At 35.5% G+C, this 15296-nt stretch overlaps 1 protein-coding gene across 11 annotated transcripts; it reads left to right on the top strand.

Annotated features, from left to right (window-relative positions):
- Positions 1-5171: 5171 nt before the first annotated feature.
- Positions 5172-14849, top strand: LOC112280702 (B3 domain-containing protein Os07g0679700). Of its 11 annotated transcripts, XR_016502176.1 has the most exons (16): positions 5216-6015; positions 6746-6832; positions 7016-7325; positions 7495-7623; positions 7943-8051; positions 8216-8312; positions 8432-8606; positions 8831-8904; positions 9342-9818; positions 10028-10077; positions 10441-10551; positions 10758-10831; positions 11028-11395; positions 11749-11943; positions 12392-12426; positions 12598-12750. XR_016502176.1 is itself a non-coding variant. In XM_090248972.1 (14 exons), the coding sequence occupies exons 3-14, from the start codon at positions 7226-7228 to the stop codon at positions 11824-11826; spliced, it is 1833 nt and encodes a 610-aa protein (XP_090105098.1). In that variant the 5' UTR covers positions 5172-6015; positions 6761-6832; positions 7016-7225; the 3' UTR covers positions 11827-12301. The 11 variants fall into 11 exon arrangements, 7 of the variants coding, with proteins under 7 accessions (XP_090105098.1, XP_024372286.1, XP_090105097.1 ...); XR_002969381.3 differs by lacking the exons at positions 12392-12426; positions 12598-12750 and adding an exon at positions 12772-14849; XR_002969379.3 differs by lacking the exon at positions 12392-12426.
- The last annotated feature ends 447 nt before the right edge of the window (positions 14850-15296 follow it).

Genomic DNA, 15296 nt, shown 5'->3' with positions numbered 1-15296 from the left:
AAATAATGTTACTAATTTATATTTCAAAAATATAAAAGTATATACAGCATGTTGAACCCTAAAACAATCATTTGTTGACAAAAATACTTACTATGAATTTCTAATCTAAAATAACAAATTTAGTGCCTTATTGAGAAGGATCACCTTTTGTTTTTTCACCAGCAATAGGAATACAATAATCTTGAATATTGGAAACATCTGATTGTGGTGCATTTGCCAATGGAATCTCATCCATCTCATGTCTCAATTTAATAAACACTTTTTTTCTAATGGTTGTAATATTTTTCAAATTAAACACACTGTTATAAGATGGAAAAACAAAAAGAAACAAAAATAAATACTTTACAGACAATACTTTCTGTAATTATAATTTTAAAAAATATCTAAAATAAATAAATAAATCTAGATTGTATCCTAAAAAGACAATACTTGTACAATTTACAAAATAATGAAAAAAAAAAAAAAAAAAAAAAAAAAAAAGAGAGAGAGAGAGAGAGAGAAAGAAAGAAAGAAAGAAAAAAGAAACGTATTATTTTTTATAAATAAAAAATACATGAAAGAATTCAATAGTTTCATCAACAAAACAAACACATGATTTTGTATTCTATTTTTTAAAAAATATAGAAAAATAGAAATAAATTTAATTGCTGTAAAAAACATCAAGACAGTCTAGGTAATACAGAATTGAAAATAAGCCACCAGATCACAAATATCCAAGCACAAATCAACAAACTTTGGAATTTCATATATTTTCTAATATTATATTAATACATCAAATATAATGAAAATTCACAATTATCAATAATAATTATATATACATATATATATATATATATATACATGCACAATATTCTTTAATTTAAAAATGTATGAAATTTAAAATACATAAATGATTTAGCCAGTTGTAGGGATTTCAATTGTAAAATAGTTTTTTCTCATACTAGACAATTGTAATTTTAATCAAGAACTAGGTCTTAGAACATAAAATACTATATATGTTTGAAAATTATAATAATGTATTTTTTATTTTGTAGTAAAAAAATATGAGCTCTGTTTGCATATGTAAAAAAATATATATAAATATAAAACTATCAAAAACATTCACAAGAACATTGTCACAAAATCAAACTAGTAATATCAGAATACTCACTAAAAGACATAATTTATATTTTAAATTTATTTAAAAACTTCTTCTCTGCTATTTTGCCTTTGTCAAATTTATATGATAGATTAATTTAAAACATTATTGTTTAAATAATCCTATTTCATAAACACATACTCTTAATGTTTTTAAAATATAGAACAAGTAATATTTTACAAGGGGACTATAATTTTTTATATTGTTGTAGTTGTTAAATGTAGTGTCATTAAAATAAAATAAAATAAAATAAATCTGAAGTACTTTCAACCAAATTCACCATTTATTTTATTTATTATTAATATTGCTATTATTATTACTATTTATATCATTTTAAGAAGTTTATTATACATGTATGTGTGTGCATATATATATATATATGTATATATATATGTATATATATATGTATATATATAAAATAATAATAATAATATAAAATTACTCTTGTTCACTAATCTTTGATCATTCTTAATTTAGTATATTCCTTAGGTGAGCAAAAGAGTGCATGTCCAAAGAATCTTTTAGCATCAATATAAATTAGACAAACTAAGGTTTAAATATTACATATTATAAATACTTTTTGCTTAAATATATTTTTTGGTACAAATCTTTCTTGATCAGGGTTTTGCAATGACACTATTTGTTGTGGTAAATTAATTGTAATTGAAGGTGTCACTGCCTTAACAATTACTGCCTTTTGTGACTCTTCTTGACATCCTATGGCTACCATTCAAATAGTATTAGCTGGGTAGAGACATCACTTTACCAATGTCACTCATCATTGAATGTAATTTAAACGATTTTATATAAACACAACTACTCCATAGATTCACTTGCATAGTAAAGTCAACAGCGTTTAGCTTTCAAATGAATTACAACATATTGTCTTATATTTACTACTACTATGGTGAATTTTGTAAAATAGAATTAAAAGTATTATTTTTTACTTAATTAAATTGATAAAATTTGAAAGTAAACTAATTAGATAAACAGTTCTTTATATAGTATTAGCAAGCATGAAGATTTTTTTACAAATATAAATTTTGTTGTTAAAGTGACTTGAGAACATGAAATGGTAAAATACATAATATTTTTATATAATGCGAGTAAAATATTAACTATATATATATATATATATATATATATATATATGTTTTTATGGACTTTAAAGGCCAGCCTAAAAATCTGAAAACTACTTGGAAGAGTGATTTTGATTATGCAACATTAAATAAAAACTTGCTTTGTTACCATCAACATGATTTTAAAGAAACACAAAAAAGTCAAATTTTAAAAAATATATAGTTAAAAAATATATATATATATATATATATATATATATATTACAAATTAATTCTTATAATATCTATTGTCTTAGATACCATATTTACAACGATTCTCTAAAGATTTTTATAGTACGATTTACATGTAACAAGAGAATCTATTACATGGTGTTTCATATAATAAATAAACTATATAAGGTGCAACATCCTTTAATATACTATTATTTTTGTCAAAATGTAAAACAACTTTACCTTGTATCATGATTTTAAAGTCATTTGAGTTATAATATATAAACAATTGAAATTAATCTTGGTAATATTATAAAATTATTACTTATTATTTTAAAGTATTTTTTAGCTAAAATAATTGGCCATATTCAACTATTTTTTAAAAAATTAAGAATTTGATCTCAATAAATTTACTAGTAAAGTAATTTTATTTATTAATTTATATTCTCAATGAAAATATAATAACATCTCTAAGTCCATTCAATAAATTTTGAATTATTTAATTATTAAGTATAAAATTTAAGTAAAATTAATTATAATAAATAATAATGAATTACTATTTTTAATATTAATATATTTTATATTAATGATTTGTTCATTAGTAATTTACATGAACTGAAAATATGATTTTCAACATGATACTCTAAAGTTTAGACAATAATATTAAGATTGCAAAATAAAATGTATTTGCATCTATTTGTTGTATGTATTGATCTATCTCATTTTTTTATAAATATAATGTGAAGAAAATTCTTATATTTTGTTTTTAAAAATTATTAAAACTATATTCTAAAAACTTTAATTCCAATTTTACAAAATAACCTTGCTAATTATTTATTTTTTATTTAAATTAAATTAAGTCATACTAAGTTTTTTTGAATATTGCATGCAAAATATTTAAAATTTTTCTTCTTTCATCTTTGCTTTATTAATTAATTTAAAATTTTGGTAAAATTACACTATTCAAAGATTTTTAGCATACTAGTATTTTAAATTATTTATATATATATATATAAATTCTTCTAAACTTTGTATATTATAAATAGTACTTATAATGTTCTATAGATAACTACAATTGTTACTTTAATTTATTATGTTTATTTTTTCTGTTTTACAGGACCGTAGGAAAAATTATGAATTTTGGATCAAAGAATTTTTAAGTATGAGCTCTTCTCTACAATTAAACCCATGAATATAAAATTATTTTAATATTTATTTGTTTATATATATATATATATATATATATATATATTTCATTGTTTATAAAAAAAAACTTTTGTTATTATAACAATCATGATTGCATACCATTGATATTTCATGATTGTTGTTGCCACTCAACATTCAAATTCTGCTATTATTTGCTTTGATGCATGGAAACATCAACTTGAAATATAAGTACATACAATTATCTATAGAAATTATTCAATTACATTGAATTTGATGTTTAGACCTGTTGTACAAGTTAGATAGTTTGCTTATCTTCTATCTTACAGTGGATCTTTGCACCCAGAGATTTAAATATACTGATAGGGGGGGGGCAACATTTCATTTATTTATTCTATTTTTCATGTGCTCAATCATAATCCATAGACTATAATTATTGCACATATATGTGTTGATGGTCTGGACTCAGTTACATGCAACACCTGTCCCTTACACTAGATCACAAAGAATTTCTTCAAGGCACATATTTCAAACCATTGAAGTGTAGTTAATTGTTTATTTTTATTCTTCATTAAATCTGATGCCATGACTGATTACCTGTACAGTGTCTCACACAGCCCATGCACCCATGCTCTTGAATATCGATTAATGTGTTCGTTCCTGCCAGGATTCAAACCTGATCTGAAGACAAACAAGCTGGAAGCCAATGCTGCAGTGGAGGTGGAAGAACAAGCTAGCCTGCAACAGGATGAAGTCTGCTGCTCTGATGGCAGGTTTTCTTCTCCTTCACTACCACCAGTGTACTTCATTAAACCCATAAGGTTTGTAGAAGAAGGACGGACTGAAGAAAGAGCAGGACATGGATCGCCACTCCCGAATCACAAGGGCCGAAACCCCAAGTTGCCCACTTCCACTCGAAAGTACCTTACTGGGCACCAACACAGAGAAGCTGCATTTGACCCCTGCTGGAGCACAAGTCAACAACTCTGGACGAGGCTCGAACTCATTTGAACTCCGGTGTGGTCTTGTCATCTGCTCCACCTATTTGAGCAACAACACATACTGACATAAACGCTACAGAGGAAAGACCCTTTGAGACTGTAGAAGAGTGCTTCGAATTTCTTCGAGGGAGCTGTGCAGGGAGCAGAATCCAGAGATGGAGGGGATGGAAGAGGCGACGAAGGAGACGTGAGGGAGGAAGAAAGGAAGGAAGTAAATGCAATATCTGACTAGGCAATCGGAGGGGGGACCGGAATCCAAGAGCGGGGGCGCCACTGACAGGACCATAGAGCGGCAGGGAAGGCCATTGTGAAAAATGTTCCAAGGGCCCACTGCATTCCCCGGAAATGCCCACAAGGAGAGAGCCCAAGAATAACATCGCTACGGACGAACTCTTCATTCCCGGAGACTAGGCTGCCCTGTCGCATTTCAATAACGGTCGTTTCCCTTAATTCCTGCTGCGACCACTCCTATAAACTTTACGCCGCCCATTCCCGCGGGCCCCTCCCCCACCCACCTGGTAGCCTGCTTCGGCGCCCTGCAGCCGTCGATCCACCTAAACCGAAGGCTCAGATCGTCCCCCTCTCCCGGAAGTGAAGCTTCGGTGTTGGAGTTGAGAATCTACTTGAATAAGTTAGGGAGGGGTGGGGTTAATGAGATTTGCTGCTGCAGAAAGAAGGCGGGGGTGGTTTAGTAACTATGCTAGTTAGTGCGATTGCGATTGCACAATTCTCAACGATTACGCATGCGAATTGCCATCGCTATCGTCATTGCGGGAGGTGTGAGTTTGGGTAATTGAGCGATTGGAGTGAGTTGATGAGCGCGACGCAGTGGAGGTTTCTTTTTTAGGTTTCGGCATTTTTTGAAGCAGGCGCTGGGATGGTTTTTGGTTCTCGTTCCGTGGTGGCCGATTCGGGGGTGGCGTGCACCGGGCGGGGTACTTCTTCTCATACGTCGATCACGATGGCGTTGTGACTAATGTTGCAACAGTAGTGGTTGGCTGCTTGCAATGGTACCTGGTAGAACGGAATTGAGGAATTGGTGTCGCGAGGCGTGGCTTGGCGTGTGTAAGTTGGTGGGAATGAGGAGCGATGGGATTGTGGTGTACTTGGCCCGTAGATAGATGAGGTGCGAGCTGTTCTTTGCGGGATCGGAACGTGTTGGTTTTGTCGCGGTGCTGTCTCGGTTGGCGCAGACTTTCCGCGAAGCTTTTGGAATTTGCATGATGGAGAGGAGGCTGTAGCTCCAAGTTCTCGTGCGCTGACTAATCTCGTCCGCCGCACGTGTGACCGTATTCCCTTCGAATTGCTCAGCCGATTGTGATATTCTTGGCGTTTCTGCACGGGCAATGTGGTGGTTGTCTAGATTCTAGAAGCGATCAGATACGATCATCCTGAAGTCCTGCACCTTACAGAGCTGTTCACGGTACTGTTACTCACAGTTCATATCGATTCTATTGTGTTGTATTTAATATCTTTACGTTAGGTTGTGGTTGTGCTATGTCGATCATTATCGTAATAAGGACAGAAGTGTTTTTCGCTAATACCTTGTGTCTTCCGCTGCCTGTTGCGGCTGTCGTCTTTCTTTCGCGAAGCTTCTACTCTTTTCGCTAAGTTTCCCAAAATGAACTTTCGTCGCATACATTGTGTTTATGTTCGGAACTTCTGAATCGGAATGGATAATGTAGGAAACTTCGAACAACTAGCCAGGGTAAGTTATGCTTCTTTAGCACAAGTTCTTGGACAAGTCCTGCTGTTCGATTCCGATAATGGATACACCGACCTAAAGCCAATTGAGAGGACCGGAGGTTGGCTAACCCGTTTGTGATGGTAATCTAATGTCTCACAAGCGAGTGTCTGAGATTCAGATACGAAACCACATTCTTATGGGTTTCTGCTAAGTTTTATTACATGAATTTAAATGTTCATGCTTATTGAACCTAGTATGTCTCTGTGATAGCATGAGTGGCATGATCAGTCTTGACTCCTTATTACTCGTGCTTCGCAATCGGTGCGGACCTTGGATCTTGATTTCATTCTTGATAATTATGGTACAACATGAGAACATTTCGAGATAACATAAATGTTCAACAAGAATTCAACACGGTAATTGGCTGAGTTATTTGATGTAGTCTGAAATAGTGCATACAATGTAGCTTTGATCAGGACAGAGAAAGCTGTTGCGTTCTGTTCAGAATGTTCGCTTTGCATGCTTTTCAGGAGGCTCTCCCGTTTCATTCGAGGTAAAGTAGCACTCAGTATTTCTACTGTCCCTTTGAGAGATGTGATGCTCCTTTTGACAAGCAGTTCAGTAGGGCAACGTACGTTTCTATTTTGTCACGTGTTAGGAATCGAAAATTTGTTTAGGATATAGAAACCCTGAGAAAATAGGTAATTTCCATGCTGAAATGTACTTGTCCTTGCAGTCCACTGGAATATATCTACCGAGTCTTTTGAGGTGCATCTGAAGTACAAGATCATCGTAGCCGTGAAGAGTTTATTTAAAAGCTCGGACACCCAAAGCATTCGAGCCCTTTGAATAAGGGCAGATACTTACAGGTCCCTTTCTTGTTGCGATAAACCCCATTGACGCATGAATTACTGTCAAACTCCATTGAATCATCTTTTGGGAAGAGATGCCAGCGGAGAAGAAGGTTAGTATTCATGTGTTGAGAGGAGCTGCAAAGAGAAGTTCAAGTGCTTTGGCGACAACGGCGTCTACCTGTCAAATTCCTGGTAGGTGTTCGTTGTCTTCCGAATTATTTATTCAGGTCTACAGTTCAAGAACTATAATCAATGAATTGTAGCCATTTCAAAGCTTTGAACAACTGAATATTAACCTCTTACTTTTGAAATTTGATCATCTTCCATATAGCATACACGTTGGTTTCCGCATGTGATACAGGTGGAACAAGTCTACTAGTAGGATGCGTGTTGGGCAAGAATTTAACAGTTACTCACCAACAAGCACAAAGTTGTTTGGAGCAGAGACCCAGTGATGAAAGAGAGGATACCGAGCTTCTACTTGGTTTAGGTAACTTCGCTTCAGAACATGCCATATTTGAGCGAGTTTTAGGAACTCTCCTTCTGAGATAATTATTCTTGATAAATTAACAGCTGCTAGAGTTCATTGCATTTTATAACTTACTGCATTGTCAGTAAAGTTCCACATTTCAACCTGATACAAATCACGTTGAAGCTTGGAACCGTTTGGCATCTTTTATGTAAGGCGTTGTAAGAAAGTCTGAATATTGTATAATTCATTGATCATTCCAGACTTCGTGAAACATCATTCTGTTGTTCAGTAAGCTGCTTGGTCCTATATTTATTCTTGTATGACTGCTTGTGTTCAGAGGTTTTAAATGGAAAGGGAAGGACTGGGGTTTCGACTGTTCCACGCTCGATGTCTATCAACTCTCCTTCCAGCACCAACCCAAATCTGTTACCTATCTCAGGGAAATTGTATCCACTATGCCTTGTATATTGATGGTTTATTTATATTTCTGAATGATTGAATTAAATTGGAGCATATCCAACATGTTGCATCGATTGAAAATGCTGGAGTCGTCTTCCCTGCCCGCATGACCATGGCCTTTCATACATTTTGTCCTTGACAAGGTTATCAGCTCTGCTGCGAATACTACCTTTTTGTTTGATAAAGTGGTAAGTGCTACCGACTGTAGGAGCACTGGTCATTTTGTTCTTCCGAAACGAAAAGTGGAGGTAAGTCCCTTGAAGTACTACATAATCTATTACTTGAAGTGGTTGTATGTATATTTTTGAAGATATTTATGCTGTATGATCGACAAACTCATTACTGTTGTTATTAAACTTCGCATCAGGAACATTTTCCCCCACTTTCCAAGCCCGGGGGCGTCTGGATGACACTTATAGATGATGCAGGAAAGGAATGGTCATTTGAATTCTGCTTCTGGTATAGTAAAGAGAGTCGGATCTATTACTTGAAGAGGTTTTATCCATATGTTCAAGCAACAAATCTACGGGGTGGTGACACAGGTATAGTTATTTCTAAGTCGGTTGCACCTGGATTTACCTTTTAGTTCCTTGTTATCCTTGGTTTTAAGTACAGATTAACTCGGCATACATCATTACCTCATTGTTGTTGTCTTTTAATCCCTTGACATTTCAGCTTCACGACATGTGATGATCATTTCATGGATGGTCTTTCAGTGAATTCTTTCTTTTTAGTACTTATTGTTATCCTACATTTTTGGATATAGTCTACTTCAGCAGGTTGGAACCTGAGGGAACGTTACTCATGGGCGTCCGCAAACAAAAACTGGCCTCTCCAAAGGTAAACTCATTCGCAGATCTTGTATCTACTTATCTTGAAGGTCTGGGTTTGAAATTTTGTTGTTAAGCCGGGAAAGTAGCACATACTTATCACTTGCAACATGAAGCGTCAGCCCAATCCTTTCAGAATAGCTGTGTTCCGGTTCACCAGTCAACACAACCCTGTGGGTATCATCCAGTGTTTTCGTAGCCCGAAATTATATTTTTGGCATTCTGAGTTGCGTTCCTGGTTTAGTCCAAATTCAAAAGGAAGAGAATGTACTTGGTGCTCTTGAGACTCGTCTTGCATTTTAAAATACAATTATAATGTCCAAAGCTACGAATTTTGGAAGGCACTTATTTGATAGGCATACAATAGAGAGTGATTGGTGGTTCAATGGGGTGAGGTTCATTACAAGACTTGTGTATTGCTTAACGGAGGGTTTTCTTGCCCACCAGCATGGCAGAGCTATCAAGCCTAAGAACGAGCTTGAGGCGAAAGTGCTATCAAGCAGAGATCTTAAAGTTTCTTCTGAGGAGGGGAAATCTTTGCTGGACGACGGTGCTCTACTTGAAGACCATCCTGCAACACCTTCTACAGATGATGCAAGCGTTGACTATGATTTATGCAAATCCACCGATAAGAAAAAAATGATGAGGCTGACCTCACCCCCTCCGATTAGTTTCGATACTCAATCAGTAGACCATATTGCGACCGGCGAAGCTGTAGCAACAAGAAAGCGACGATCCATCACTCCGGAGTCCTCCGAGCAAATTAACATGAAACCTGGTTCACAGAGCTCAAGAGGAAAGAGGCTGGGATTAACCATGGAGGACTATTATGAATGGGAGGATATTCAGGATCTTTTTCGGGCACCTCCTGGCGCTATTGCAACATACACTTGTGTTGAAGGCCATGAGATTGAAGAGTACAAGGTAATTTTGTCTACTCTTTCTGGTACTAGGTCATGCTACTTTTGTGCACCTTGAACACCACGCTCTCATTGATATATTTGAGTTTACCTAAGCATAAAATTTCCAAGAATCAGAATGGAAAGTGTTCTTTTGTGCTTGGCATCTTGTATTTAATCTGATAATTGTTGGCCTAAGCGTATTCGTTTAACTTTGAATTTGTGGCAAAGCAGGAGCCTCCAGTTCTTATCAAGAAAACGTTTTACAGTGCTGAGATTCAAGAGTAAGACTCTACATTCTATTTTTGGTTGTATGTGAAATTGAGGTATGTTTTTATGAAAACAGTAGGGTTACTGTAACGCTCAATTCTAAAATACTTACGGAGCATCAATTTACCCCTTCTGAGTCATTCTCAACTAAGTAGAGACCTTTATGAAGTTCCCAATTACACGGGATGTGTCATATGCAATCCTCCTGGTTTTGCCACCAGTAAAGAATCTTGGGAAAGATGCTCCTCGAATTACTTGGGTTGCGCATATCACTCTGTATTCCAGCGTGGCGCATCTCTCTCAGTAGTGAGCGCTCTTGTATTGTAAGAAGTATTACGTGTTATATGTTCTTTAACGGATAACTTGAATTTGTTCAGGGACGACCAATGGGTGCAATGTGATGATTGTGGATGCTGGCGTAGACTCCCGGCTGATGCATTCGTGCATGCAAGATGGGTTTGTTCAGATAATGAGTGGGACTCGAGGAGGTTGGTGCTAATTGGACTTAAGTAACCATTTTTTATCTACCTTTGAGAAGATTTTTTCAGACAAGCTGATTCACTACTTCAGTAGTGTATTCTCTAAGTTGTGCATGTCTTCTCTTTTTTGAATTTTAGAGAACTTGAGCAGTATTAGTAACGTGTTCCTTTTTCAAAAACACTATATAATATCATATGATATTAAATGTTTGTAGGGCCCGTTGCAATGCACCACAAGAATTAAGTGATCATGAGATGGATAGACTACTCGAAGGCTTGTCAGAGGCAGGTATGTATCTTCGTCATGGTTGCTGTGAGCGCAGTCTAGTATGATGTGGAATCATCCAGACCAAACACTGTTACTTGGAGGAGGCAGCCAATTTTTAACTACACCTCATTATATTTTTGTACTTGCAGATTGAGTGAGACGAACCTTTTCTTTTATTCGAAAACATGAATTCTAACGGTTTAAAATGTCGTCCTAGACTTTGCAGGCAGTGAGACTGTTAGTAAACTGGAGTCGTATGACAGTGATTCTGGGATTCCCCCTTTTATTCCATCTGAGGAAGAGGATAGCTACTGCAAACAGCCTCAGACATGGAATGAAGCTTACGGGCAAATGCAGAAAAAGGCATCACAATTAGTATTGAATAAGAAATGCAAGTCTGTAACTTCAGGAAAGGAGTTGTCAAATGGGGGGGAAGATCTGCTGCGGTCAACCGACTTAATTAATCTTTCCAGCAGATCCCCCGCATCAATGTTTGGATATGAAACACCACATCCATCCACTAAAGCAGGAAAAGGTCATCAGATGTGTACAGGCTGTAGTAAGCCCATAGGTTCCGCTGCCCAGGTTTGTTCCTCTTCGTCCATGAAACATCCCTCTTCACTCTTTAGTACTGTTTGTAATTTTTAACAGCACGTGAACTGCGGAACTTTACAGTGCATCCTACATATGGTGATATGCCATTATGAAGCCTGTTACAGGAGATGCATGTGTTCACGGAGGTTATTCTATAGTAAATTTCACCATATGGATTTCTCTTAACACTGTCACCTTTGTCTTTCTGAGAGAATCTATAATTTTTTAGTACTCCAGCTGAGAAAACCTAAGTCGAGATAATTCGCTCATGGTTATCAGTGATTCTGTTAGATATATTACGGCCTTGCCAGAATTTTGTTAGATTGACGTTTCTTGTTCTGTAGGGCTGCAAGCGATGTGGAACATTAACAGAGTACGGAATACGGAGCAGAGCCCAATTTAGCGCTGGATACAGGCAATAGAATCAGGGCTTCGTATGTCAATCTTGCACCAATTGGAGTGTTTGATCACATCCTTTAGGAAGAATTTTGATCGGGGAGTGCTGTATCTCCGATGTGAGCTTCTTCCTCATTGTTAAGGTGCGCTTATTGTGACCTCGAAATCACGACTTTCTTCCTCTAGGATGTTGTCCTACTCCCAGGGTAGAACATTCACAATTTTTTGACTACTTATGAGATAGCTGTAAACGAGTGCTCCTCTGACTTTCGTCGGAAGGGGTTTTTGCACCAGCCTATCTCAAACCAACCGGCTCGGCTGTAGCAATAGTAACAGGATGGACAGAGGGTTTAGAGGACTGTCTTGGTCTCTACATGGACTTCTCGTGAGAACCGGACCAAACGGCTCAACGATGGAAGTCAGTTCTTTGCAGGAGTAAATAGATAATTGTCAGCATGGGAAAAACTTGATCACCTATAAATTTATTCAGGTTTTTTTCCATTGTACATTGCACCAGTCGATCAGGCTGACAATGGTAGTTAAGCGCTTCATGTCTGTAGCTAATCAAGAAGCTGCTTGATGTATGTGCAGCTCATTCAATTTTCCGAAATTTGAGAATATCACAAGTACAGTGTTCTAAACAATTTTTCACAATCCCTTGGACCAGCTACAAAACTCCTACGTTTTACTCAAATACTGACTTTAGATAGGCATGTCTGCATGTATTTATATGTAGAAGGCTTTGAAAATCTAAATATTTAATGTCTGACAAACAATCTTGGTGATTGGGGTTGAAGGAAAACGTATGCCCACGAAGTACTGAACGGGGAGGAAGACGTTCCAAACATGTTGCCGTGAATCTTGACCACATAATAGAGTTGGGACCAGCTACAGCTGCAGAGAATTATGCCATATTTCATGCATATTAAGAAACTGGGTCAAATGTCTCACATTGTGCTTTCTTTTATCAGATACTTCTAAAGTGCCTACTATCGACGACTAAGCAATGCAGCTCTTTATTTGGGTATCGTCGCACTTGGCACACACGTGGCTCACTCCACACATCCTGAGCGTACGTAGGTGGGACATTGCCACATGAGCAGTCTTAGAACATGAGCATAATAACGGGGAGAAAGTCAACAGAGAATATGCTTTAATCGCCAATGTTTGCAGGTGTGATGCTGTGCTCTAATCGTGAACTAGGACCTCAAGATTAGTGAAGTAAGAAGGATCTGCGATGTAATGCAAATGCAGAGAAGTATTTTCAAAGCACAACACACTGTTGAAGCACTGTCGGTGACATGGTATATTTATTGGTCAGTCTCATCATTTGGGCATCGTACGGGTTTATAGAATCAAGCACCTAACATCCGTTAGAGATGTCTCCCTGTCCACTTTAGTTACATGTAAATCAAAGGTACAGATGCAACTGAGTATTTTGCTGTAGAATCACAATACTCAAGTTGCTTCGTAATCGGGATGCTAGTCCCAGGTCCTGTGGGCATTTATACAGAGACAGCTGACACTATCCTTAAAGGATCAACTCAAACCTGAGTGCGTAGAACCAGCGAAGAAGCTCATCTGATTCCAACATGAATTCAGACTTCTGCCTCCCCTATATTTAGCAATATCTTAGCTATCTCAAGACGACTATTGTTCCATGCCAGCTTTTTCGTAATCTCGTTCTCCATTGACCTTTTATATGCAGTTCAACAAGGCCAGGAATGTTTCCTGGAATTCTACCAGTGGGGATTTAAGATTCATCTATATATTAAGATTGCTCAAGGAGACAAGTAGTGGTTTTCAATGGTTGCATGGATGGGTCTTTGTTTTCATCAAAAATGTTTACCTTCTCTAGAGTTCATAAGTCGTTTAATAGAGTTCACATGCCGTTTTACAAAGTTCATAGATCGTTTTACAAAGCTTTGCATCTATATATTATTAATCTATGTATTAAGCTCAAGGAGACTAGTGGTGGCTCTCATTCATTGCATGCACCCTTCTTGGTTTTCATCAAAAAACTTAACGTTGTATAGAATTTACCAGCCCTTAACAAAACCATGGTTCTTAATCAACAATGTATTGCAAGTAGAAATCTACCCATTGCTATATGCAATAGAAGTTGTATAGTACAAGTCATTTGTATAGTGGAAACCTTCTCATAAGAAATCTTTTTTCTCTGTACTTTTTTTATAATTGGTATTAGATTCTTGATTCAATAATTAATGGTAGTGTGACATTGTTGTTATGCATGGTTTTTTAGGAAACCATTTGAGATTATTAAAAGGAAGTAAAAGCTTGATTGAAAGGAAGCAAAGTTAAATATTGAAATAATTCTTGATTTTTTGCATTGTTTGCAAGTTTGGAAATTGGAAGTAATGAAGGAGGTGAATCCTTCTAACTTCTTTGCTTTTTTTGGATTACATCTCAATCATTTCAATTCAACAAGTTTTTTTTGGTTTCATGCTTATATAAAATATTTCTCATAGTATAATTTTTGATGGTTTCTATATACTTTGGATACTTTGTATATAGCAAAAGAAATGGAATGGGTGACTCAAATAGTTGTTCTACAATATGGTGATTTATTTAATAATATTATAGTGATACCATAAAGCTTAATCTATATTTCTTTGAGCAAAACACTAATACGAATTGAAAGTTCATGATTGCTAACAACAAGAATGGTATAAAAAACAAGCTATTCATTATGGTTCCAATACTTATATATGTAGTCTTTATCCAACATGTGTTCCTTATCTATGAATCAAGTGGTGTGCTTGACTTAATGTGTGAATTATTTTCTAGATCTTCATAAGTGATTGTAGAATAGATATTAATTTATTTTTGAAAGATATTAGTAAAATATACTAATAGTCCATAGAATAGGCAATTCAAGAAGACAAATGATTGAGTTAGTTACTAAAAGTGGTTAATTACAAAATTACGGTTAGAATCTCGAAAATCAAGGAAAAATATAAAAGAGTTGTAGAAGTTAGTTTAAGGGCCAGACTGTGATAGTTATGAGCCAAGGTAAGTTTGGTGCTACTTCTTTTTTTGTTTATTTCTTAGATTTTGTTTTCTTTGTAGACGAAGAGTTATGGATAGTTTCTCAAAAATATGAAGTAATATTTTGGAATGAAAAGAGATTCGATATTGTCAAAAGAAGAATTCTATTTATCGAATGTTGAGTTATACAGTGGTGAATTGTAAGAGAATAATTGAAAATATTTGTAAAGAATGGATATGAATGGAAGGATTATAATACATTGAATATAGGGAATAAAGAGTGATTCATCAGAAGAAGTCTGTAGAGTCTGGAATTCTGTGAAGAAGTATGTTGAGAAGGACAGTTAGTAGTGAAGGATTCTAGTGTTTGGATTATGAAAGAATTATCTACTGTCTTTTAGGATAGTGCGGGATTGCACATTCTTCTTATTAATGATGACAGAGTACTATTAGGAAGTGAAAAATATTATGGTGTTCTTTGGTATTT

The sequence above is a fragment of the Physcomitrium patens genome, chromosome 3, assembly GCF_059467195.1.
Source record: "Physcomitrium patens ecotype Gransden chromosome 3, ASM5946719v1, whole genome shotgun sequence".
Taxonomy (NCBI): domain Eukaryota; kingdom Viridiplantae; phylum Streptophyta; class Bryopsida; order Funariales; family Funariaceae; genus Physcomitrium; species Physcomitrium patens.
This window is presented reverse-complemented; position numbering and strand designations above follow the sequence as displayed.